Below are 26,727 nucleotides of genomic sequence, written 5' to 3'. Positions count from 1 at the left end.
ACACCAAGGAACACCAAACTTAAAAATTTTAAGATCAAGACACAAGGAAAACTCAAGAACACTTTGAAGACTCACAAGAACACGAGAACATGAAGAAAGAACACCAAACTTAAAATTTTAGAAAACCAAAATAAAATTTTCGAAAAACAAAGGAAAATCAACAAGAAAACACCAAACTTAAAGTTTGGCACGAGATTTAATAGAAAAATTATTTTTTTGAAAAATTTTTTGAAAGGAAAATAAAAGACTCTGACCCAAAAGACAAAAATTTCCTAATCTAAGTAACAAGATTCACCGTCAGTTGTTCAAACTCAAACAATCCCCAGCAACGGCGCCAAAAACTTGGTGCACAAAAATTACTTCACACTATGTAATTCTGCACAACTAACCAGCAAGTGCACTGGGTCGTCCAAGTAATACCTTACGTGAGTAAGGGTCGATCCCACGGAGATTGTTGGCTTGAAGCAAGCTATGGTTATCTTGCAACTCTTAGTCAGGATATTAATTAGTGGCTATCAATTGACTTGCAAATGAACAAGAGAGCATGAATTAAAGGTTACTTGTTATGCAGTAAATGAGAATATGTTGGAGTTTTGGAGATGCTTTGCCTTTTGAATCTCTGCTTTCTCTCTATCTTCTTCTTCACGCACGCACGTCCCTCCTATGGCAAGCTGTGTGTTGGAGGATCACCGTTGTCAATGGCTACCATCCTTCCTTTCAGTGAAAATGGTCCAGGTGCGCTGTCACCGCACGGCTAATCATCTGTAGGTTCTCGATCATACCAGAATAGGATTCGCTATCCTTTTGCGTCTGTCACTACGCCCAGCACTCGCGAGTTTGAAGCTCGTCACAGTCATCCAATCCCAGAATCCTACTAGGAATACCACAGACAAGGTTTAGACTTTCCGGATTCTCAAGGATGCTGCCAATGGATTCTAGCTTATACCACGGAGATTCCGATTAAGGAATCTAAGAGATACTCATTCAATCTAATGTAGAACGGAGGTGGTTGTCAGGCACACGTTCATAGGTTGAGAATGGTGATGAGTGTCACGGATCATCACATTCATCATAATAAGGCGCAAATGAATATCTTAGATAGGAACAAACATGATTGAATAGAAAACAGAAATACTGGCATTAACTCATCGAGGCACAGCAGAGCTCCTCACCCCCAACAATGGAGTTTAGAGACTCATGCCATCAAAAGGTACAAAGTTTAGATCTAAAATGTCATGAGATACAAAATAAATCTCTAAAAGTTGTTTAAATACTAAACTAGTGACCTAGGTTTACAGAAAATGAGTAAACTATGATAGATGGTGCAGAAATTCACTTCTGGGGCCCACTTGGTGTGTGCTGGGGCTGAGACTAAAGCTTCTCACGTGCATAGGACTATTTTGGGCGTTCAACGCCAGCTTTGGATCTAATTCTGGCGTTGAACTCCAACTCCTAACTTGTTTCTGGCACTGGACGCCAGACAGCAGCATGGAACTGGCGTTGAACACCAGTTTACATCGTTTATCCTTGAGCAAAGTATGGACTATTATATATTGCTGGAAAGCCCTGAATGTCTACTTTCCAACGCAATTGGAAGCGCGCCATTTGAAGTTTTATAGCTCTAGAAAATTCACTTTGAGTGCAGGGAAGTTAGAATCCAACAGCATCAGCAGTCCTTTTTCAGCCTGAATCAGATTTTTGCTCAGCTCCCTCGATTTCAGCCAAAAAATACCTGAAATTACAGAAAAACACACAAACTCATAGTAAAGTCCAGAAATATGAATTTTGCCTAAAAGCTACTGAAAATAAACTAAAAACTAACTAAAACACACTAAAAACTATATGAAATTAACCCCAAAAAGCGTATAAAATATCTGCTCATCAGTGACATAAAAGCCTCAGGGTCAGACCCAAAAGCTCAGAAGCTATTCATTATGTTTTTAAATAATGTTGCTAAACAAGCAACCAAAAAGAGTGTCAACAAAATAAATCAAAGAGTTTTAAAGCCCACAAGCCGGGCCAACTACAAAAATATCCAAAGTAAATCTGCTAAAGGTCAGAAGGCTTCTTAGCAGCATCAATCTGAGGAGAAGGAGGGTGAGCCTGGAGAGGAACAGCATCCATAGTACCATCGTCCCGGTTTAAAATCTGACAGTCAGGATCAGAAGCGGGAGGGTCGACCTTGGCAGGAGGAACAGTAGGCGCCGACACCTTGGCAGAAGACACAGGGAGGGGATCGACCTCATCATCATCATCCCCATCATCAGGGACAATCTTGCCATCCCTGACAATGTTGTCCAGGCTAAAGGGAGTGAGATCGGCCTCGGGAGCAATAACCCGAACTTGCTCCTTCAAGTTCTCGTAAGCAGCAGTCACACTGCCAACGAGATGACTTTGAAGCTCAGAATAATCTTCCCGGACATTGTCGAGCTCCTCCATCAAACGCAACATCTCCCGATAGGATGTAACGTAACTATCCTTGTGCATCATGGCTGTGTCCTCAGCCAACCTCAAAGAAGCTGCCAGTGATTGAGAACTCGCCTTCTCGTTCTCTAAGTCCTTCTCCAGCTTGGCTACCTTTATCTCGAGTTCCTCCTTCAACTCTCGCATCCGATCAAACTCCTGTTTTGCCTCCTCCATAAATGCTTTAGTGGCATGGAGAGGGAGATTCTGAGTAGTCCGATATATGGCAGCCGCCATATACGCCATCTTTACGTGATTCCGGGCCATAAATTCCAAGTGATGGAGGATGGACACATCATCCGTAGAGAGGGAGCCATAGGGACCGATTTGCTGACCACAAACTCAATGGCATTGAAATCAGGAGCATCGAGGTCAAAGGGCTCGGCTGTTTTTTGTTTTTTATTGAGAGGAGCAACAGATGGAGCGGCAGAAGTAGGGTGAGGATCCACCAAACGGACTCGGGGTGTAGGGACCACCTTCTTCACCCCAGGAGAACTCGGCACTGATGGCTTCTCGCGCATTTGGGAGGACCCCTCCCCAGCCACCTTGGCCGCAATATTCCTGGCAGCAATCGCCCTCTGCACCCTCTTAAAAGCTTTCATAGCTTCATTATTCTTCATTGCCTCTACAAATAAAATAGAAATTAAGCTACAAGTCGGATAAGTCGGAAAGACAGCTACAAGCAACATAAACAGATAAACACAAGATACCCAGTTCAGTTTGAAGAAGAGAAGGATTGGTTAGAAATTTCTTTGTGTCGAGATGGGAAGGATGACCCCAGCGTTCTTCCAAGACAGTCACAAAGGCTCGTTCAGCCTCATCCAACATTTTCCACGCATATCTGGAGACCCTCACATCTTTTTGCCATTCCAAGGGAAAAGCAGGTTCGTCATTTTCATCCAGAAAAAAGGGCCGAGCTCCTTCAACAGCTCGGACTTTGAAAAAGTAGTTTTTAAAATCACGGAACGACTCGTCAAACATGGAAAATACCTTCTTTCCCTGGGTGGAACGGAAAGAGACCCAAGCCGACTTCTTTTTTACCACACCGGGCTTAGTTAAGACAAACAGATAGAAAAAGAGAGATTGGGAAGCAGGAATACCAAAACCATTCCACAACAATTGGAAAATTTTTATGAAACCCCAGGAATTGGGGTGAAGTTGAGAGGGGGCAATATTACAGGACCATAACAGATCGGTTTCAAATTGAGTAAAAGGAAGGGTGATACCCAGCGGACCGAAGAAAAAATCATAAACATAAAAGAAGGGGCGATCATCAACTACCCGAGTAGAAAAGCAGACTCTCTCATCAGAAGAGGGAGGGACAAGCTCATAGTTCTTCTGATCACTGAAATTACTACAAACACTATGAAACTGTCTAAGCTGTGCACAAAACTCAGAATCAACCAGAGAGACACACATAAGAACCATCGAGTCCACCAAATCGGCTATACCCTCAGGAACCCGGGAAGGCATCTCTACAACGTTATTTCGGGAAGACATGAGGCCAACTAAACCCTACAAAAGAAAAGAAGAACGGATTACTCAAAAACATCTCGGCGGACGAATACACAGAAAAGGAAATCCCAAGACTCAAACTAAAACTCCTGGGGCATCCTTTGGAGGCAGTAACAAAGCGAGGTATCAAGGAAAATCTACTTACGTCCCGGCGTCTCGCAAACAAGAATGGAAGACCTCAAACAGCAAGCATTTTTCACAGGAGAAAGACAAAACACAAACAAAACAGAAAATTATCTTCCTACAGTCTATCAGTAAGAAACAACAGCAAATATACCAGGCAAAAATCATCAAAAGTGAGACCTTTTTTCAGAATCAAACAAAACTATCATTCCAAAGCTTCAAAATCAAAAGTATTTCGCAAACATGCAAAAACCCTAAAGGCATCAAGCAACAAAGACCATGCAAAAGACGAAGAAATTACGAAACACACAGTGATCAGGCACAGCGGAAAGTAGAAAGATCCAAACTTTTCCCAAAAAACTTTCTCAAAACAGACACAAAATGGCGTAGAGGGAGAAAAGAAAGAAGAACCAAACCTTGAAATGAGAAAGCTGCAAAGAAAGGCAGAAAAGTAGAAGGCAAAATCCAGAATCACCCCTTCCCCCACGAAAAAGCAAAGTCACAAAGCAACGTCACTGGGCTGAAACGCGAAAGCTACAGGCGGAGGCTTCAGAAAAATCAAAGAGTTGAAAGTGAGAAAGAAGTTACGAAGAAGAAGCGAAGAAGAGAAACCGTCTTCTGATCGAGAAATTCAAAATAAAAGCCAAGGGAGAATGGGGCAATTAAATGCCAATTAAATGCGGATATTAAAACCGCTTGCGTTCCCAAAAAAAAGCTCTTATAAAAGCGCGTGCCTTTAGAGGAAAACGTTCTACATTCAAAAAGAGTCTACCAAAGGAAGAAATCGACAAAATGCTCGAACTCGGTTTCACTAAAGATCGAAGTCAAAAGGACTCGACCTCAAAAAAGAAGACCGAACTCAAGCAGGGGCACTGTTCATACCCTGGGTCAAGCTACCCGACCCGGGATGATTGGCGAAAAAGCGACCGACCTCTTCAGGTTAGACTACCCGACTTCTTCTAAAAGAGCTCGGCCAAATCGACAGGAAAGCCCAATAAAGGGCCCAAATAGAGGAACACGACCCAAATCCAAAGGCAAATCCCAGCCTACAGAGATAAAGGCGGTTCCCTTGAAGATAAGCTGACTTCATCCAAAACAGGATAAGATAAGATAAGATAACTAACTTATCTTATCAGAAAGGTCAGCTCACACTACTATAAATACACTGGAGCACCCAGGTATAACTCATACTCTGATTCTACATAAAACCTGCTTAATACCCGTGCTAACTTAAGCATCGGAGTCTCTTGCAGGTACCCCCAACCCTTCGGTGGCCAAGGATCAGCAGTGCAGCAAGTCCAACAAGTCGGACACGACAGCTCCGGCCGCCACCAGCCAGCCGGACATGCCGTCTCCGACCTGTACCGAAGATCTCATCCGAGATCGACCTCCAGTTTCAGGTAACCCTATAGAAACACGACCCCAGTATAATCACGTGCCATTATAAATATATTAATCTCACTCTCAACTTTAAAAATAATTTAAAACATTCCTAAACCCCAAACCTCGCCACTCCTTTGTCACTCTCAAATAAGACAATGAAAACAACCCCAGTCCCACCACCCTTTTATACACCCGGGCTACCAACCCTCAACCCTCATAATTAATGACTGTTGTTCCCGGTGCAGAGCTTGCCGCTTGCGAGGAGACATGTGGCAACACGCATCTTCCGTGCTGCTGCATGTGTGACACGTGGCGCATCACTGTTAACACGCAGCCTGCGTGCTGCGTAGAATGGAGACACATGGTGCGTTGATCTTAACACGCAACTTGCGTGCTACACAAATGAAAGACACGTGGCGAGACGAGGATAACACACAACCTGCATGCTACTTGGATGTTGACACGTGGCATTCGCGTCTTTGGGGCCGCTAATCAATGCACCTTGGCTTGATGAGCTGAGAATGTACGGTGATAGTGAAGAAAAACAAAGATGGTATGCACTCCAATCCCTTTCCTCCTTCAGTTTTATATACCAAGGTTGCCTCTTGGATGGAGACAGCAAACAACACGCTATTTATGTGTTGCTGTCTAGCTGACACGTTAACACGTTGGATTCCTTTTTTGATACATCCACAACTCTATAAAACACGGCAAACATCCCTATTTAAACAAAACACCGTTGTTTTTTCGGTATCTAAAATAATTTGTGTCTCCTAAATTTAGATGGACCGTTATAACATTCAAGTTGAAGCTAAAAGGAACTGAAACCAACACCTTACCGCCTAAACGAAATGGCAGTTAGGCCTAAACTATCTTCTCTGTCCCGCTCTCGTTCACCATCACTGCACAACAGCAACCTCAGCCTCTCCGAACAAATCTTACCCACACTAGATCCAACCCACCCCATCTTATTCTTGCTTGACTCATGCGCCGGCATTCGACAGTTCAACCAGGTCCACACCCAGCTCCTCGTTTCTGGAATCTTCCAGAACCCTCTCGCAGCTGGCAGGGCGATCAAGAAGCTCTGCTCTGACCCCCTCACTGCCCCACGTGCCACTCACCTGTTCGATTACGTGCGCCAGCCTGATGCTTTCCTCTGCAACACCATCATGCGGAGCCACGCTCGCAGGGGCGATTCCTCCGGGGCGCTTCGCTTCTACTACGACAGAATGATCTCCCGCTGTGTTGAGCCAAATCACTACACGTTCCCGATTCTGATCAAGATTTCTGGGGATGTTGGGTCCGTGGGAGAAGGGGAAAAAGGGCATGCCAGGGTGGTGAAATTCGGGTTTGAATCAGATTTGTTTGTTAGGAACTCACTGATACGGATGTACTCGGTTTTTGGGAGGGTTGCGGATGCACGTGCGGTATTTGAGGGAAGTTCTGTGTTGGATTTGGTGAGTTATAACTCGATGATAGATGGGTATATGAAGAATGGAGGAATTGGAGATGCTCGCCAGTTGTTTGATGAAATGCCAGAGAGGGATGTTTTTAGTTGGAATTCGCTGATCGCAGGGTATGTGGAAGTTCGTGATTTGGAGTCTGCGAATGAGTTGTTTGAGAGAATGCCTGTCAGAGATGTAGTGTCTTGGAATTGTATGGTTGATGGGTATGCAAGGATTGAGGATGTTTTTAGGGCTCTTGAGTTGTTTGACCTGATGCCTGTGAGGAATGTAGTTTCGTGGAATTCCATGTTGGCATTGTATGTGCGGGTCAAGAAGTTCAGTGAGTGTTTGAGAATGTTTGAGAGGATGATGGACAGTGGCGAAGTTGTGCCAAATGAGGCTACCATGGTGAGCGTGCTGACGGCATGTGCTAATTTAGGGAGGATTGATGTGGGCATTTGGGTTCATTCTTTTATCAAAAGTAGGAACATTAAACCTGATGTCTTGCTTTCAACCTGTCTTCTGACAACGTATGCAAAATGTGGGGCTATGGATCTGGCTAGAGATGTTTTTAACAAGATGCCAGTTAAGAGCGTTGTATCATGGAACTCTATGATCATGGCATATGGCTTGCATGGCAGTGGGGACAAAGCTTTGGAACTATTCTTGGAGATGGAGAAGTCAGGTTTGCAGCCAAATGATGCTACTTTCATTAGCGTCTTATCTGCATGTACACATGCAGGTATGGTCATGGAGGGTTGTTGGTATTTTGGCCTCATGTGTCGAGTTTACAAAATTGAACCCAAGGTTGAACACTATGGTTGCATGGTTGATCTCCTAGCTCGAGCTGGTTTGGTGAAAAACTCGGAAGATCTTATAAGAAAGGTCCCCAAGGCTGGATCTGTATTATGGGGTGCATTGCTTTCTGGTTGTAGGACGCATATAGACCTAGAGCTTGGAGAGTTTGCAGCCAAGAGACTTATTGAGATGGAACCACTGGATATTGGTCCTTATATAATGCTGTCAAACATCTATGCTGCTGAAGGGAGATGGGATGATGTTGAACATGTGAGGCTGATGATAAAGGGAAAAGGACTACAGAAAGAAGCAGCATCCCATTTAGTTCATCTTGAAGATTTTGAATCAGAATATTTGATTAAGAAAAAAGCTGCCTATAGGAAAAACATAATTAACTCAATGCTGGGTGAATTGGGTGCACGGATGAAAATATCATTTGGCAATTCAGTTGACAAAGATAGTTTCTGATCTTAGGTGATCAATTCGTCGGAAAAACCAGCATCATCACCCAATTCATGTACGACAAATTCGTCAACACTAACAGGTTTGTTACGCGTTTTCAGATCCAAGATCATGTCTTTGTTTCTCAAGTAAAATGCTGATTTACTTTTTTTTTTGAAACAAAAAGCTCAACACAATAAAGTGGAGCATCAAAAGAAAAATATTAAATAGATAAAACAAATTAATTTCTAATCATCTTCGTCAATGCCATCAACAACCCAAAGATCAAATATCATTCCACTCTTTGTAACTGCTAATCGTCTTGTTGACTATTTCCACAATACCTATTTCTTAATTTTTGAAGATTCTGTGATTCCTTTTTAACCAACTGCTTCAAATGATAACAACAAAACCAAACTCACCGCTATTCTATCAGTTCGACTGCACTATTGACCTCTGAACCACGTAAACGTACGGTCATTCAGTTCTATACCCCCAGTTCTATATCATGTACACACTAGCGCCTTTTGCTTTCTACCAACTGCACAACCTCACTGAAGTCACCCATGTAACAAAAAAAAAAAAAAAACTTTGACATAGTTCCGATAAAAAAACTCAACTCTTCCCACACAGCAACCTTTCTTGTATGCGCACCATACACCAAACAAACCGCACAATGAAAATTATTGTTTGTCAATTCCCCTTCTATACACAACAATCTCTCCTTTTTGTAACAATTACTTATTCACTTAAATATCATATCATCTCACATTATAATAAACCTTTGGAAGCACCTTCCGATCCCACAACTTCTCAACCCACCATATCATTACCCCAAAATTGCACTACATCAAGCTTAATAATCACATTCTTCTTTGTCTCTATCAATTCTAACATATTCACATTATTTTTACGCTTAAATTTTTTACCATTCCCCACCTTCTAACACCTCCTAAACCCCTCACATTCCATGAACTAAAATCATTTAAAAATTTTATTACACACCTTATTCCGGTTTTTGGGGCAGCTCCTTCTGTTCTGCTTGCATTCTTTTTTGTGCCAATACTTCATTCTGCGCTTGAAGAATAGCTATAATGTCCCCATCTTCGTCTCATCTTCGTCTTATAAAACCGCTCCTGATTCGATCGCCAGATCCCAAACAGCCCTGTTTTCCAGCCATATCTTTATCCCAACTTCTTCCGTACCCATCTTGATTAGTTTCACTGTCTGCATCTTGCTCTGAATCCCCTAAATCTTCCAAGTTCCTTACAGTCAATTCATCCTTCAACCCAGTTTCCTCCACCACTGTATTCTCATACTCTAAATCTGAGTCATGCACTGCATCACCCCTCATCAAACATATGCCAACATGCTACTTACCACTCTCGTCTAAACTAGCGTGGATCTCATTAACTGCACTTGGTGGAATGTTTCCCTCCAGTATGCTGTTTGGACAATTATTCATACCTCCGCCAATCTCCTTCCCGACTTGATTCTGCTCGTTGGGTGTATCAGCGGCTTCACGCTCCTCCCTACGCTCCATGCCATCAAGCTCAGCATAGACATTATCACCTCCGCCACCAACGGCTGACTTCCGCGTTGCTCCCAGATCCGCCTCGTCAGCGCTGTTGACCGTGGCATCAACCCATTCGCGGGCTCCATGACCAGCCACACCCTCTCTTCACTGTCGCCCGCAGCAGCCAGCAAGGAGGCCATTTTAAAACGCACAACGACATACTTTCCGTCGCACCACACAGCCACTTCGCTGCCACACCACACTAACATATTGGGCCTTATATGCTTCAACCCAGCCCCAACTGAACTTTTATTCAACACCAAATCAACCCATTCTTTCCGTTCATCCGCATATTCCCAAGTCTCCGTTCTTTCAAAGATTGCTTCGTTACTGAATGTTTGAGATCCCATAGATTTCGCACTCAACCTCTTCTTTTTGTTTATCCCCATATTTGCAAGTCTCAATTCTTTCAAAGATTGCTTCGTTACTGATTGTTTGAGATCTCATAGATTTTGCACTCACCATAACTGCTGGATACACCAAAGAATTATCCGATCGCATTTTCAAAAAATTCTCATGCCACTCATCCAAATCCTTAACGACAATTACCTTTCTATCCTTGTCATGCTCTGTCTCCCGTAGTCCCTGTGGCATCATCATTACCACTGCATCTCATCCCAACTCCAACGGTTCCTTCTAAGCTCCTAATTCTTCACTTCCATAGTGTTTCAAGACAACTCTTCCTTTCTCGTTCACCTCAATATCATTTTCTTTAATTCTTTCCTGTTTTTCCATCAGAAGATTCCCTGACATCTTCATTGTGCGTAGTGATTTTTTTCCAAACATCAATCATCTTCCTATATTTAGCTTCACCCACAAAGATCTCTTTACTCCTTAATCGCATTTCATTCATCTTCTTGATGGCCTTTAATATTCCTCCTTTTATAGTATACCTGATGAAAGCAAACAGATGGATCCTGCCATATCTCTTCTTACGTACCAAATAGATGTCATTTATCCTGCCTGTCCACTTGAGCATATGAAAATAATTCATTCTTTCAAACATTGTCTAGTAAATTATCCACAAAAATTGTGAATGATTCACTCTTCAATCGGAGATACACTTCCCAGTTCCAAACTCGTGGGTCTTTTCCAACATGGGGTTGTGTAGCTTTATCCCGCCTTGCATTAGACATAGACAGATTATGGAAGAGTACGTACTCTCATACTACGAAATAAGAGTCTTGAGGAAGAAGCTGTGATTGGTGAGAGCGAACAGGGGTCGGAGACTTGGAGCACGCCTACAGGACGAACAGGGAACTGGTTAAGTTCTACTGAAACTGAAGAAAATCTCATATCCTTAACTATTGACGTTAATAGTTTGATGAACCAGGAAAGAGAAAAAGAGTAAAGTTGAGAGAGGGAGAAAAATGAGTTTTTCTCATTTTAAAAATTTTTAAATGACTGAAAACAGAAAACTAAAAAAAGTTTTGATGGTTAACCTTATGTACTCCTACTATAATTAATTACCATCAATATTAAACTAATAAAAAAATAACCTAGATAATATCCTCCGCAAACTAGAATTGTATAAATCTAATAATCATAGATTGAAAACATTAGTAAGAAAATGACTCGATGGCAGATCTTTGGTAAGAAAATCAACAACTTGATCTTTGGAACGAACCGGTATAAGATGAATGAGATCATGTTTTTCACAAACAATATGGCAGTCCACTTCAATGTGTTTGGTTCTTTCATGAAAGATGGGATTATTGGTAATGTGAATGGCTGATTGATTGTCACAGAATACAATGATAGACTTCTGAAGCAGCAAACCAATGAAATCCATTAAGAAAGATAACCAAGTAGCTTCACAAGTGGCAATAGCAAGAGACATGTATTCAGCTTCTGCAGAGGACTTGGCAACGGTGGTTTGCTTCTTACTCTTCTAGCTAACGAGAGAGTTTCCAAGCATGAAGTAATAACCTGCAACAGAGTGGCGAGTATCGGCACAGGTAACCCAGTCAGCGTCGGAAAATTCGGTGAATCAGAAGTAGAGGTGAAGAATAGACTAATTGCAGGTCTGCCTTTTAAATATCAGAGTACGCAGAAAGAAACTTGTAGATAAGAAGTGGTTGTACAGTCCAAAAACTGGCTCAAACACCCCACAACATAAGAGAGATCGGGTATAGTGTTTGTGAGGTAAAAGAGTTGGCTGATGAGTTTGTAAGTAGTGTTGTCTGTAGCATACTTATGTTGATAAATGTGAATTCCAGAGTTAGAGTGTGCTACTTCCATTCCCAAGAAGTATTCGAGATCACCAAGATCCTTTATTTTGAATTTGTCATCCAAAATTTGTTTGATGGAATTGATTTCGCCAATGTCATCCCAGTTAAAATCAAGTTATCCACATATACTAGGATGACAGTGAAGCTTTCGGATTGTTTCTTGATGAAGAAGGAATGATCATAAAAAAAACGGCTTATAACCAGCATCAACAAGAGTGTTGGTGAGCTTAATGTTCCATTGTCTGCTTGCTTGCTTAAGTCCATATAGAGACTTTTGCAATTAACAAACCAAACCTGGTTGTGACACAGCCAAACCGGGTGGTATCTTCATATAAACTTCCTTATCCAAATCTTCGTGAAGAAAGGCAGTATTGATGTCCAGCTGTTTCAAATGTCATTTCTTTGCCGCTGCTAATGCTAACATTACTTGTAAAGTAGTCATTTTGACAACTGGACTAAAAGTATCTCCAATTCTCCATAATCCACTCCTTACACTTGAGTGAATGTTTTTGCAACTAGTCTGGCTTTGTGACTTTCTATGGTGTCATTGGGATTGAATTTTACCTGAAAAATTCATTTACAACCTATAGCCTTCTTGCCTTTTGGGAGTTCAGTGAGACAATTGCCTTTCTCCAACATTCATGTGCATTCGCTTTCTCATAAGTGTTAGGTTCCAGATTTGAGGCGATGGCTAAAGAAAGAGACTTATATTTTGGGGTTAGTTTATCATATGACAAATGTTGTGAGATAAGATATAAAGAGATAGAGTTGACAAATTTGCTAGAATGAGTTGCGTGGGCTATAATACAATGCTAATCCTTTAAATAAGCAGGCAGTTTCTTTCTTGACTCTTTCAGATTTTCTAGTGATGCAGTCATGTGTGATGTCGTAGTTTTGTGATGCAGGTGCATTGTTAATGTGTGGTGTGGTAATGGGTGCAATGGTGTGTGAGGAAATTAGTGAGTGCATTGATTTTGAAAAATATTTATTTGAATATGTGAGTGTCGTATGTGTGGATGATTACAAATGATGTGTGAATGGTGTATCATATTGAAAAAGATCAATGCATTATAGAGTACGAGTGGGTGCCGCAGGAATGTCAGTGCTAGAGGAATGTGAAAATGAAAAATAAGTTTTATAAAAAGTTACATTTCTAGATATGAAAATTTCTTTTGATTTTAAATCAATAAGTTGGAAACCCTTTGTTCCAAATTTAAAACTGAGAAAAGTTGTTTTCCTGGCTCTTAGGTCTAATTTTGTTCTTGAATTTGTTAATGTGGAGATATATGCAAGAGAACCAAATACTCTGGTAATTTACCATACAAAAGCTTATAATGACTAGCATTATCCGGTTTAGTGCTAGGCATCCTATTAATTAGGTGAATAGCGTGAGCAACTGGGTATTGCCAAAAGTAATGTGGAATTTCTGATTGAAATAACAGTGTTCTAGCAACACATAAAATGTGCTAGTGTTTTCACTCTACAATCTCATTTTGCTCTGTTATTTCTACACAAGAAGTTTGGTGTAAAATGCCAGTTGATGCAAAAAAGAATTTTAGAATGAATTTTAGCCCATTATCCGTCCTTATACACTTAATTTGATTTTCAAATCGTACTCTCACAAAATTTACAAAATTAATAATCAATTGTGATGTTTTAGATTTAGTTTTCATCAAATAAATCCAAGTGAATATGTTCTTGCCATTCACCACAGTAAAAAAGTACCTATGTCCTTCATTGGAAGGGACAGAAATAGAACCCCAGATATCCATATGAATTAAGTTACAATAATCTTTTATTTCAATTGTACTAAGATCAAAAGATAATTTTTTTTATTTTGCAAAATGACATGAGTCACAAGGAAGTTTTGAAGTAATACAATCTATAAAAAGAAATATTTTTTCAGTAAAATCAGTTTATGTATAAGTATGTGTCCTAATAGAAGATGCCAAATATTATTCTGCTTAGTGTGTGAAGGTGTTGTGTGATGAATAGTAGTTGTAGTTGCCGCCAATGAAATTTGCTTTGTTGGAGGAAGGAGAAAGCGAGAGAATTCTGGTTTTCTACTCATTATATATAACCATTCTCTACACTTAGCAATGCCAATTATCTTCGATGTGGATCAATCTTGTATTTTACAATACTTATCATCGATTAACAGTTGACCATGTAAATTTGAGGTTAATTTTGACACAGAGATCAGTTTGAAATCAAAAGAGGGAATGTACAAAACATTTTTAAGGAAAAAGTTTTTAGAGAATGTGATTATGCTAATGATGGTGCTGACAGTTTTGGTCCCATTTGGTAATATCACATTATTTGGATCAATATTTTAAAAACTTACAAAATCTTTTAAGTCGAAAGTCACATAATCTGTTGCACCAGAGCTAATGATCCATAGTGCAAATTTTGGAGTGATAATGCTCATAATTCTTGTATTAAAATGTAATGCAATGGTTTTACCTGAAATGGAGATACAAATGAAATTAGTCAAAATTTGATTTTATAGTGTATGAAAGTAGCACGGAAGGTTGAGGGAAATGATAGAGACAGCAAAATGTTTCCAGCATGAATTCATGGGTAAAAAAATGAGGTAATGTTTGTGTACTCTTTTTCATTCTTTTTTTCGGATATATTGAGCCAACACACACTCCCCTACCATTTGATGCTATGTGAGATCCATTTGATGTGGATCCAACAGCCCACTAATACAAGCTTGTGTATGAGACAAAATTGATAATAAATGTGGTACCTTAACAAAGGTTTTGTCACCACTATTATCCATTCATTTACTACATCACAGTTTACATATTAATCTGCTTTCCATTTATTATTTTGGATTATTTAGATAATTTTTTTTCTTTTTTTCCTGCCAAATTCTTGATAATTCATGTGCAATATAATGACACAATTTAACTAGGCTCTATTGTGCGAATTCCAACATTATATGCACTTCTGAATTTCCAGATCAGTTTTGCATTTTATGTCTTTAGCTAGTAAACAAACTTATTTTTCTTTTTTTCCCAAACAGGCCACAATTGGTATTGATTTTCTATCAAAAACTATGTATCTTGAAGATCGAATTATTCAGCTGCAGTTGTGGTAAGATATGGCATGCTCATTTTGGAAATTCTACTGGGAGATGAAAAGAATGGTATTTGTTAAGAAATGATAGAAGGAAGGATTGGGTGGTTTTCCCTCCCATTGTGTGGTCTTAATCAAAGAGAGAAGGGGACTGTCAATGCTACTATTGTTCCATTTAATCTCTTTCTTCACTAACATAAAGGATATACTAGAATACTAAATATTGGAATCATGTAGTGATTTTGGTATTGATTTATGCTTTCCCCTTATTCTAAGTGAAGGATGTAAGCACAGGATCTCATACTTTAAAATCACATTCATTTGTTTACTCTTAGGGTTGTGTGGTTCGTAGAATATTTTTACATTCTTGGGAAACTTACACTAAAAATACATTCTCATATAAGATTTTTAGTGTAAAATTCCCAGAATGTAAAACCATTCAACGAATCACACACCCCTTGGTTCCTTTCCTCATGAGATATAAAATTTCCATGGAGTTTTGGAATCTACAAATCCCTCCCTTCCATTTCTTTCTATTCTTAGACACTCCTAATGTTATGTCATACTTTATATTTGACTTGAGTGACTTCAAATTTGTTTGTTGTACTCTCAAGATGTGATGTTTAATGTTTACTAAAATCAAAGCTCTTTCATTCTTGTTTTGAAAAATTCTATCCATTTGTATTGAAGTCATTTACTTCTGTTTCACACCTTTTGAAATCCATCTAATGCTTAATATCTTCATATATGGTATCAGATTGCAAACCATCCCAAAACAGTCTCGCTTTCCCTGATAAAAGGATTTCCATAAGATATCAGATTGCTAGTTCCATGTTTGGTCCATAATTGTCTGACCTTATTTGAAAGAATTGTTTGAGGCATACATTTTGAAGATTAATTAATGAAACAATCAATTGTGTTAATGTTTCCAATTAATATTTCATGGAAAAGTGTAGGGGGCCAGCAACTTTGTTAAATTCTGTCCAGCATGTAACCAGCAAAGAAAAGTGAGCCATTGGATGAAAGTTCACACCAATCTCACACCATTAAAACCATCATTGATGGCTATTTGATGGCTACAAATCACAAAGTTGCTGGCCCCTAGCATTCCTCATATTTCATAATGTGCAAATGTCAGAATCCTTCGTCAAAGTTGAGAGAAAGCTTTAAGCATTTGGCTCCCCACTGAAAATTTGTATTGTATTTGTACACCTTGTGAGTGATTCTTGATATGATCATTCCAGAGTTCAGCTATTGATCAGTTGAAAGCTAGATAGAGACCAAATAATAAATTTATCAAGGGAAAGACAATCAAGTAGATGGGATTGTAAAAAGGGTGATTGACTGAACTTGATAGGATGGATTGATGCCTTATTTTATTCTTTCATTACAGAAAGGTTTATGATTAGATGATATTTCATTTTTGCTGTTTTTCTATTTGTCCACTTGTACTCCTGAGTCATATGTCTCCCCTGCTTTCCAGTCTTCTGGTATGTTACTACTGGGGACAACCCATGTTTGTTCTCCATCTTCAGCACTAAACAGCATCCGTAACGACAAAGGTCCACTTGGTGGAGAGGTAGTAGTCCAGACTACTCCATGAGTCCGATCCAGTAACTTACAGACAAAGTTCTGCGTCTGCACACGGTACAGGAGATTACAATGTCATTGTCAGTGCTAGTTTGCCAGCATTATTTCCTAATAAGACACTGGATCCTTCTTCCTTAGTTTATCTCTTTGTTTTTGTGTATTATTTCCTTTCTGTATAGTGACAAGTTAATGGCTCATGCTGTTGCAGTTTATTTCTGTTTGAAGTGTTCTATTTAAATAAATGTTTGAAGATAGAGCATGATTATGTGATCTTTTACACTCTGTTTATTTCCAAGTCCTCCTTCACAAAATTATCTGTTTAAAGCATTGAGTTTATGCATCTCAGAGATTTATGAATTCCAATTTGCACAGGATAAGGAGGCAAAAACTACCTCACAGAGCTGCACAGCAGTTATGTCTCTCATTCCTTGTTGAAACCATATGACAAAAGCCAAGTAATTAGGATTACTGCTGCTCTCGTATATCTTAATTGTTATGTTTTTGTTTGGGTAGCTGCATGAAACACTTGAGAAGAAGAGAGAGAGGCCTCAGTTAAATCTTTAATCCATTGAATATATGTGTGTGTGTGTGTTTGTATATATCTACAGCTTCAAAAGTTGATGATGCAAACATGAACTCATAGGGTTTTATCTGTGTAGAATTATATCATACCGCCTGTATTCAATATCAACTATGCCAAGAGCTAATAGATAAGGAGCTGTGTCACTGGTCTGAGCCATCCCACCAAAGGCTCGTTGACTCAGAATGAAGTTGGTGCCATCACCTGAGCCTTGGTCAGTTATAACTACAGTGACACCATTGTCTGAGCAATAGGTATTGTTTGTACACCTTACCTGAGCAAGTATCAAAAGTACAACATCATGACATCTCTACTACTTTTAACCATGTGAAGTGCTGTTGAATTGTTACATGTTTGAAAGTCAGAGCACCAAATGGAAGAAATAGGAAAGAAGAATTTTTTTGTGTGTGATAAGAATAAGATTCATAGGTTTTAAGTGAATGCCTTTTTTTAAATATATACACATATACATATATACTTCATTCAAAAAAACATGCTAAGTTGGTGGCCTACAGTAATTGGCAGTTTGTCACATAGCTGGATCCTTGATGAACTCTCTTTGTAGTTCTTATGCAGTAATGATAACTTGATTACACACTTACCTGGTAACAGGAGCCACAGCCAACACCATTACGGTAAAGATTGGATGCAGCTGATACATCGCCACCATTAATGGTAGCACCAAAGGAACCGAATCCGCATGCACCAGCTAAAATGAATGTAAGAGGAGCATATGTATCAGTTAAAAGTATGAGCATATGTTAGAGCATGTTTACTAGTTTCTCAATTCAGATGTGCATTTTTGTTATCCTTCTAGCAGCTTCATTGACAATGCTACAGTCCATGCACCAAGATAAAATTTATGCATCATGCACTAAGATTGTCCAGTGATATATGTTAGCATAACTTTACATTGATAACTTCTATTAAATCTACATAATTAGATTCTCCTAGTGTATTATACACTAAGTTCAATCCCTAGTTTTATTACCATCTGTGCCATTTACTTCAGAGTTCGGGTAATATTCTGCTCGAGATTGAACAAAACAATCAGTGCATGAAGCATCTGCCAGAGTTTGCATGCAAAGCAAGGTGGTAATAACCAGAGGACCCAAAAGTGAGACAGCCATGAAGGGCAGAATAGAGAAAGCAGTTAAGGTGGAGAAAAAAAAAATGAAAAACAGAAACTAGTTTATGCTTGAAGAGAACCGGGTTTCTTCTATTTATAGAAAATTGGTTTGGTCAATCTTAAAACTTTGACGTTCCAAATATAAAGAATAAAAATTAGAGGAAGAGCATTATACCCTCAGAATTTTGGGAATATACAAAATGACTTCTAACATTTTCGATATTTGCAAATCAGCCTTTCTCTTAAGTTCACAAAAGGCTAAAATATTCAAGAATAGAGAGAAGTAAATTTGAGTATTTTCTAAAGTGTGGAGGTAAAGTGCACTTTGCCATCCGAAAGTTGGCATTGTTTTCCAAATTAGTATGTTTGCTCTATTTGTTTTGGTTATAGGGATTTCTCACACAATTATAAATCGGACGGGACCAATCGATTTGACTGAAAAACTTGTAACTGGATCTTCAATCAGTCCGGTCCAGCCCAAAAATGTGGTTTGAACCTGTCATTCTTATATTGCATGCTTTCCTTTCCACTAAGCTATATTATTCCATCATATTTCATATGCTAATATTAATTATATAGTAAAAATCGCACAATAATTTTTTTAGATATTATTTTAATTTTATATTCACTTATATTTAAATTAATTATATATTTTTATTATTCATAATTATTAATATAAATATTATTAAATATGTATAAAAATATCAAATATTTTTATTAATTACAATATAAATATTTTTTATGATTATATGATATTATCAATATTATTTTTCAATAAATACATATAGTATATAATAATATAATAAATATAAAAATACTTTAATATAAAAATAAAATTAAAAAATATTTATCATGAAAAAATACTAAAATTTTATATATTAACCGGATTATAATTTGTTGATTATAATTTGTTAAAACTTAATTGTTTTTAAAATATTAGTTAAGATTTGTATTTTAAATTTTAATTTTAGGTTTTTGACTATTTTATATTTTTTATTTATATAGACCGGTTTTACCGATTCAATCAATAATTCATCAGTTAAACCAATAAATCAATAACCAAATCGATTCGATTACCGATTCAGTTCTTACAACGATGTTACTCCGTGCAACGGATATGTAGTCAATCATTCCATTAATAAATGTCATATTTAGTGATCGTTTACTTTTGTTCAATTGCATTAACTTTCATTCTATGTTCAGAACACTACGTAGATAGTAAACATGAGGCAAACAGAAGAATCTTAACAGAATTATTAGCTGACATTCACAATCATAATATTTTAGAAGATAGGTTAAAACCAAAGATTGGGTTTTACTGAATTGAGAAATGTCTTAATCTTGCTTGGAACACAAGGAGGAATGGTTAGGTCTTTCTCCACTATGAAGACCTTGATATTTTAGTTCCCACTTGGCCACATATTACATACTAACGACATTGATCTCTGTCTGGTATCATCCATCTACTAGATGTGTTTCAAAGCACATTAACATTGGGGCACAATGCAAAAGGAGCAAACTCTAGTCATAATTAGAAAATGACTTTGGCTCTCAAAGGAGATTCTTCTGAGTGTAGCACCTTTCACAGGTCATGTCCCATACATGGTGGACGTTAGTGCCATTATATTACACATACACTTCATTATTTTCGATGCCTCCTAAAGAAGAGTCAGTCTCATGTTTATAAGAAAAATTAATATCATATTTTTATAAAATATAAGAATATCGAGTATAATATAACTTAAATCTCAGAAAACTTTAATATATATAATAAACGGATGTCGTATATATTATCGTTTAAATTTATGGTAGCCGACACTTATTGGAATGTTAAGAACAGAGAAATTTGACCTAAGCAAGACCATATTTTCCATATATTGACAATTCAAAGGTGTTATCATTATTGAAAAATGAAAAGCCATCACGTATAGTGTGCTGACAAAGACTGCCATGAAGCAAGTCCCTTAAGCCACATAAGGTGTGACATGAAAACCATTTTATGGCTCTGGACCCAGCGTAACCAGTAGTAATCAATTCTAAACAAGAGGGAAAGATAGTAATAGGAGATAACATTGAGTAGATGTTTAGATATTGAGCCGTCATTCCTACATAAGTATTTAGTAAGGAATTTACATGATGAGATTGGTAAGATTTTAAAAATCGGATCGGTTATTGAATTATTCTAGTCATTAGTTTATTGTTTTATTGATCCAATCAGTTTAATTATAATTCAACCAAAAAAATTATTTTATAATATAATAATAAATAAATTATAAATAAATCTTCTAAAATATATTTATAGTCGGGCCTGCTACACATCTATGTAATCATGTAACAAAGTTGGCCCAAACCCAAAACAACTAACACGCTTTCCAATCTCATTAAATAAACGTCACTTCCACGCACCCCATACAAACGAAACGACTACTTCATTCGTGCTTCATTATGAAAAAACGTTCCTTCTTCTTCAACACACACAAAAATACTCCGTCTCTTCGAATCTCTCTCAAAATCACTCAAACTCCACATTCTCTGCGGAAACCACTACTGGAAAGGAATCGGAAGAAGATTTCCCAAGCAACAACCAAAAACAAACGAAAACAGCAACAAAGACTACCAAAGGTATGAGAAAACTACTGTTCATCTGAAATCTTACAATGTAGCGTTTTGCTTAGTTGCATTTTAGTTTTATTGGTTTGATTTAGTTCGTTTAATAGATTGAACTATTGTGAATGATTTTTACAGTATAACTAGGCCTTGGAATGAAATTTGTTGTTATTTTTATTCAATTCAGTATAACTAGGGCTTTAAGATATACGTGCTTGTTCTTTTTGGTGTGGACATTTAACTAGAACTTTGTTACTATCTTTAGTACTTCTTTTGCATGAAGAATACTATTCTTGTTGATTGAAAGTTGATCATCATTTATTAACCACATGAACGTTTTTCAGTTCGGTGGCTTTTGTGATTTTGGTTCTATGCATGAATGAGTTTCAGTTCGGTAGGTTGTGGCATTTTAATTAACTTGATTAAGATATACATGCTTATGATTGTTGATGTATTGAATAAGTTTTGTTTAGGACAATTGAAATTAGAGACAACTCTTTCACTTTGATAAGCCATACTATTGTAAAATTGTCTCATTATATTGAATAGATTTCAGGACGAATGGTAGTTGACCTTGATACTTAAAGAAAGATATCAAGTTTCAATAAGATTTTTTAAAGAATCCAATCTACAAATGTCATTTTCAAAGAACACCTAATTGATGAAATTTGAAAAACTTTTCTTTTATAAGATATTGATTTGATTAAGATATATGTGCTTGTTCTTATTTGTGTGGATAGTTTAACTACAGCTTTGAAAATGATTGTTACTATCTTTAGTATTTCTTTTGCATGGAAGAATACTATTCTTGTTGATTGAAAGTTGATCATCATTTATTAACCACATGAACGTTTTTCGGTTCGGTACCCTTTGTAATTTTGGTTATGTGCATGAACGATTTTCGGTTCGGTGGGTTGTGGCATTTTAATTGACTTGATTAAGATATACATGCTTGTGCCTGTTGATGTATTCAATGAAGTATTGACCAAAATTTTTCATTATAGCAAAACACAACAAGAAAATGGCAACAATGAAGGAGAAGGCACATTATAACGTAAGGAGATTAAATATATTTATCCGCTTTCATTCGAATAATATCTATTTTGTATTATAAATATATCCTCACATTCTATTTTAAAACTTGCAGAAAACTCACTATTGTAGATGTCAAACAAAGGCAATATCAACAGTGTACAGGAGAATGAGTCAAGAAAAGAAAGATATTGTGGAAGAAATGGGATTTGGTGCCCTGGAAAATGTCCCAGAAATGAATGCCTCTAATACACTGTTGAAAGAATTGCTTGATCGGTTTGATGAAGAGAAAGGATGCCTGAAAACTCTCCAGGAAAAAATATACATAACTCCTCGGAAAGTAGCAGCTGCCCTCGGCATAACCAACAGAGGTAATACATTTTTCACTTACTGGTTATTTTCAGTTCATTGGTGTCCAAAAAATTAAACTCAGCATTTTTGACTAATTTTTGCTATTAAAATATTGTAGAAAATCGTTTTCCTGAAAAGGTTGATTACAACAACCTGAATCCAGCAGACAAGGAATGTGCTGGATATGAGTGTAGAAGGGGAGGAGAACCGGAAAAAATTCAAGAGGACTTTTGTTGTCTTCATACAAAAGTGCTTCTTACTCCCCACAACGGTAAGTGCGGCCTCCCCAATCCATAAGCCACCGATCTTTCATGTAGACAACATTCGGGAATGGGATTGGGCAAAGCATGTGCTCAACTTCTTGATGAAAGGAGTTGAAAACAAAAGAAAGGGAAAGAAACAGTCTGTTGATGGTTGTATTTTTGTATTAATATTGATATATTTCCACGAAACCAAGTTCTCCCGCCCGTTTGCACCTAATGCTCCCCCTGTACCGTGGGTGGCCCATTGGACAAGGCAAATGATGTTTGAACGGATTTCATCCGAAGCAACAGAATCATTGGTAAATACTCTACTAAAATTCCCCCAAAAATTTGCTTTCAAATGCTTTTAAAATACTCTACTAACTAAATAAACTTCTTTTTTAGGTTATACTTAATTTATTTGTCCTACTTGCAATTGTTAGTTTGTTCATTTGAATGTTTCTGCATTAAGAAATATTTTTATTGATGATTAAATAGTTGTCATGTACTATTCACCATATGAACATTTTTCAGTTCAGTGGAATTTTTTCATTTGGTTCACCAGATTTTTAATGTTTTCTTGGTGATTAAATAATTGAGTCCTTGTTTCTGTTTTAGGGACTTCTGTATAGAAAGGAAAAAAGAAAGAACAAATAAAAACAAGTAACTTGGACAAGAAAGAAAAAGGAAAGAAAATAAAAAAGAAAATTGTTGAGACGGATTCTTCTTTAGAATAAGAAAGACTTTTTGAATCTGAATCCGAAAGCCAGTAAGTTTAATTTTCATATTGATTTCATTTAACTTGTATTTGCTTAAATATGTTCTTATGCGCTTGTTCTTATGTATTGCAGAGAAGAAGAAATAAAAAAAATGGAAAAAAAAAAAGAAAACAACCACCAAAGGTAGTTAAAAAACAAACAAAAAAAAAACAAAGCCTGTGCCGATAGATTCAGAGAGCACAAGCGAATCTGAAAGCGAGTAAGTATTAGCACTTTAATTTAGTTCGGTTCGGTGGTGTCTGTCAATTTGGTTGACTTCATTGTTAGTGCCTGACAAACCCCATTCGTAGGGTTTATCTTGTATTGATTTTTGGGGATTTTATCACCTTTTACCCATATTTATTCAAGAAATAGCATGGTTTTGTATATTCTCCTTTAATTGTGCTTGAATGTGAAAACATGCTTTTTAGGACTCAAAATAGCTAAATTTAATTCACCTTGATTCTATTAGATGCCTTGATATGTTTGTTAAGTGATTTAAGGTTTAGGAGGCAAAGATTGGATCAAGGGAATGAAGAAAGAAAGCATGAAAAGTTGGAGAACTCATGAAGAAATGGAAGAACCGGAAAGTTGTCAAGCTGACCTCTTCGCACTTAATCGGCCATAACTTGAGCTACAGAGGTCCAAATGATGTGGTTCCAGTTGGGTTGGAAAGCTAACATCCGGGGCTTCGAAACGATATAAGATTTGCCATAGTTCTACACGTATGGTGGCGCGCACGCGCAAAGTACGCGCACGCGCCGTTGCTGCCACCTAGTTCACTTAAAGCAAAACGTGGCCAACGAATTCTAAAGCCTTGTGGGCCCAATCCAACTCATTTCTGATGCTATTTAACCCAAGGAGTGAAGAGGGAAACAGGTGTTAGTGACCAATTAGCTTAGTTTAGTAGTGAGAGTTAGTTTCTAGAGAGAGAAGCTCTCTCTTCTCTCTAGAATTAGGATTAGGATTAGGTTTAGTTCTTAGATCTAGGTTTTAATATTTGCTTTCTTCTACTTCTACCTTTCAATTCTTTGTTGCTACATTCAATCCTCTTCTATTCCTTTGTTGTAATTTCCTTTATGTTGTTCTTATGTTTTGTTGTAGATCTACTTTTGCTCCTTCTATTTTCTTTCAATTCAATTAGAGGTAATTCATAATAATTGTGTTTCTTTTGATTGTTGTTGTTAATTCATTGCCATAATTGTTGTTAGATTCTATTTTTGTTATCAATTTACTTTGCTTTTCTTTTATGCCTTCCAAGTGTTTGATGAAATGCTTGGTTGGATTTTAGTATAGATTTTGTTCCTCTTGGCTATGGTAGAGTAATTAGTGATGCTTGAGTTATCTAATGTCTTTGTTGATTGATAATTAGAAGTTGCTAATTGATTTAGATACCACTAAAGCTAGTCTTTCCCTTGGGAGTTGGCTAGGACTTGTGGAATCAAGTTGATTCATCCACTTGACTTTCCTCCATTATTAGAGGTTAACTAAGTGGTAGCAATGGACAATTGTGGTCACAATCAAGGAGGATAACTAGGATAGGACTTCTAATTCTCACAACCTTGCCAAGTGCTTTTTAGTTGTTAGTTTATTTTCATTGTCATTTACATTTCATGTCTCTTATCCCAAAACCCCAAAATACAATCCATAACCAATAACAAGACACTTCATTGTAATTCCTAGGGAGAACGACCCGAGGTTTGAATACTTCGGTTTATAAATTTTAGGGGTTTGTTACTTGTGACAAACAATCTTTTGTATGAAAGGATTATTGTTGGTTTAGAAACTATACTTGCAACGAGAATTCATTTGTGAAATTCTAAACCGTCAAAAATCCATTCGTCAAAATGGTGCCGTTGCCGGGGAATTGCAATGGTGTTATGTTATTGGTTATTGTACATATGTGAATAGTGTGAATATCTTGCTTTTTGCTTTATTTGCTAGTTGTAGAATTTTATTTCTCTTATTTTCCATTATCTTTTGATTTTTGTTTTCTCTTTCCATTATAAATTCTCATTTTGGCTATGAGTGTGATTACAACTATGTTGTAGGTGATGAGGACTATAATGGAGATGTGTATCAAGGATGGGATAACCAAAGGTGGGAGGAGCCATATGCTTATGATCAATCCTCTTGGCAACAACCTCCACCAATGCACTATGAAGGAGAGCCATTCTATGATGCATATCAATCCAATGGCTATGGTGAATCTCCTTGTGATTTCCAAGAACCACCACTATATGCCTATGAGTCATATCCTCAACATGACCCTCAACCACACTCATAAGCCTATTTTCAACAAACACCTCCATATGACCATGATCCTTACCCACCATACCAACCTCCTTTTGAACCATATGAGTCATACATGGAACCACAATTCCAAGATTACTACTCCCAAGAACCACTTCAATACACACCACCACCTCACCAAAAAGAACCACCTTCCTATATTGAACCCTTTCTCCAAGACAATGAACCTTCTTATCCACTCCAACCTCTAATGGATGGAACCCTTGGTGTTCTTCTTCAAGGACATGAGGAGATGACAAGGGATGTGCAACAATTCATGACCGCCTTGGATGCGGTGGTAAACCGGTTAGCATCCCAATTTTTGGATACTCAAGGAACTCCCATGGCTCAAGAAGAGCATAGCATGAAGGAGAGATTGGAAACTCCGGTGGAAAAGGAGAAAGGCTACTTTGTGTTAGAACAATTGGAGGAGCCTATGATCATTGGAGAAGAGGAAGAAGTGGTTGAAGACCTAGGAGATGCGGAACCTCCATGGGAAGTTAAAATCATAGAAAATCCATCCAAGAAGATTGAATTTGATGTCGAGGAGGAAAGTGCACAACCTCCAAAACAATTTTTGAATGAAGACTTGGAAGGAATGAAGCAAGAATTGAGTTCCCTTGGTGATGAAGATCATGCATCCAACCATCTTGGTGGTGAATCCTTTGAATTTGAAGAACCTTCTCCCAATGAGATAGAAAGCAATGTGGAGGTAGATTTCTCTCAACCTCCCATTTATGATTTGAGTGATGGGGAAGAGTTAGATGAAATTGATGAACAAAGGATTGGAAGTGAAGAAGCTTATGAAGAGATGGAGATTAACAAGGAAGAACACAAGGGAGTAAAGCTTGCTAGCACATTGGAGATACCTCTCCCCAAGCCACCACCATCCATTCTTTCATTCAAGTGGGTAAATTCCTTATACTCAAGCTTTATTATTCCCCTTGAATATGGTTTGCTTGAGACGGATGGTCAACTTAGACATATTTGTGGCTTTAAAAGTAAAAAGGAAATGGCTAGTGGTTGGAAACATTATTCTAGGCTCATTATGGTTGCATGTTCAAAGTTTAATTGCAAGGTTTGGTGT

The 26,727-nt window shown here is 37.7% G+C and overlaps 2 protein-coding genes across 5 annotated transcripts; one reads left to right on the top strand and one right to left on the bottom strand.

The window, feature by feature from the left end:
• The first annotated feature begins 6,220 nt into the window (after window positions 1-6,220).
• LOC107628747 (pentatricopeptide repeat-containing protein At4g18840-like) lies at window positions 6,221-18,195 on the top strand. Of its 4 annotated transcripts, XM_021120094.2 has the most exons (4): window positions 6,221-8,271; window positions 16,543-16,706; window positions 17,022-17,483; window positions 17,842-18,195. In XM_021120094.2, the coding sequence occupies exon 1, from the start codon at window positions 6,336-6,338 to the stop codon at window positions 8,193-8,195; it is 1,860 nt and encodes a 619-aa protein (XP_020975753.1). In that variant the 5' UTR covers window positions 6,221-6,335; the 3' UTR covers window positions 8,196-8,271; window positions 16,543-16,706; window positions 17,022-17,483; window positions 17,842-18,195. The 4 variants fall into 4 exon arrangements, with proteins under 4 accessions (XP_020975753.1, XP_016186831.1, XP_088357477.1 ...); XM_016331345.3 differs by lacking the exon at window positions 16,543-16,706; XM_088501351.1 differs by lacking the exons at window positions 16,543-16,706; window positions 17,022-17,483; window positions 17,842-18,195 and adding an exon at window positions 15,007-15,566.
• LOC107628762 (expansin-like B1) lies at window positions 16,380-18,427 on the bottom strand. The gene is made up of 5 exons (XM_016331364.3): window positions 18,221-18,427; window positions 17,832-17,938; window positions 17,322-17,503; window positions 17,042-17,174; window positions 16,380-16,697 (listed from the first exon to the last, which is right to left on the bottom strand). Exons 1-5 carry the CDS (start codon window positions 18,357-18,359, stop codon window positions 16,494-16,496), a joined length of 765 nt encoding a protein of 254 aa, XP_016186850.1. The 5' UTR covers window positions 18,360-18,427; the 3' UTR covers window positions 16,380-16,493.
• Between the last annotated feature and the right edge of the window lie 8,300 nt (window positions 18,428-26,727).

Source organism: Arachis ipaensis, chromosome B1, assembly GCF_059453495.1.
Source record: "Arachis ipaensis isolate K30076 ecotype BB chromosome B1, ASM5945349v1, whole genome shotgun sequence".
NCBI lineage: Eukaryota > Viridiplantae > Streptophyta > Magnoliopsida > Fabales > Fabaceae > Arachis > Arachis ipaensis.
This window is presented reverse-complemented; position numbering and strand designations above follow the sequence as displayed.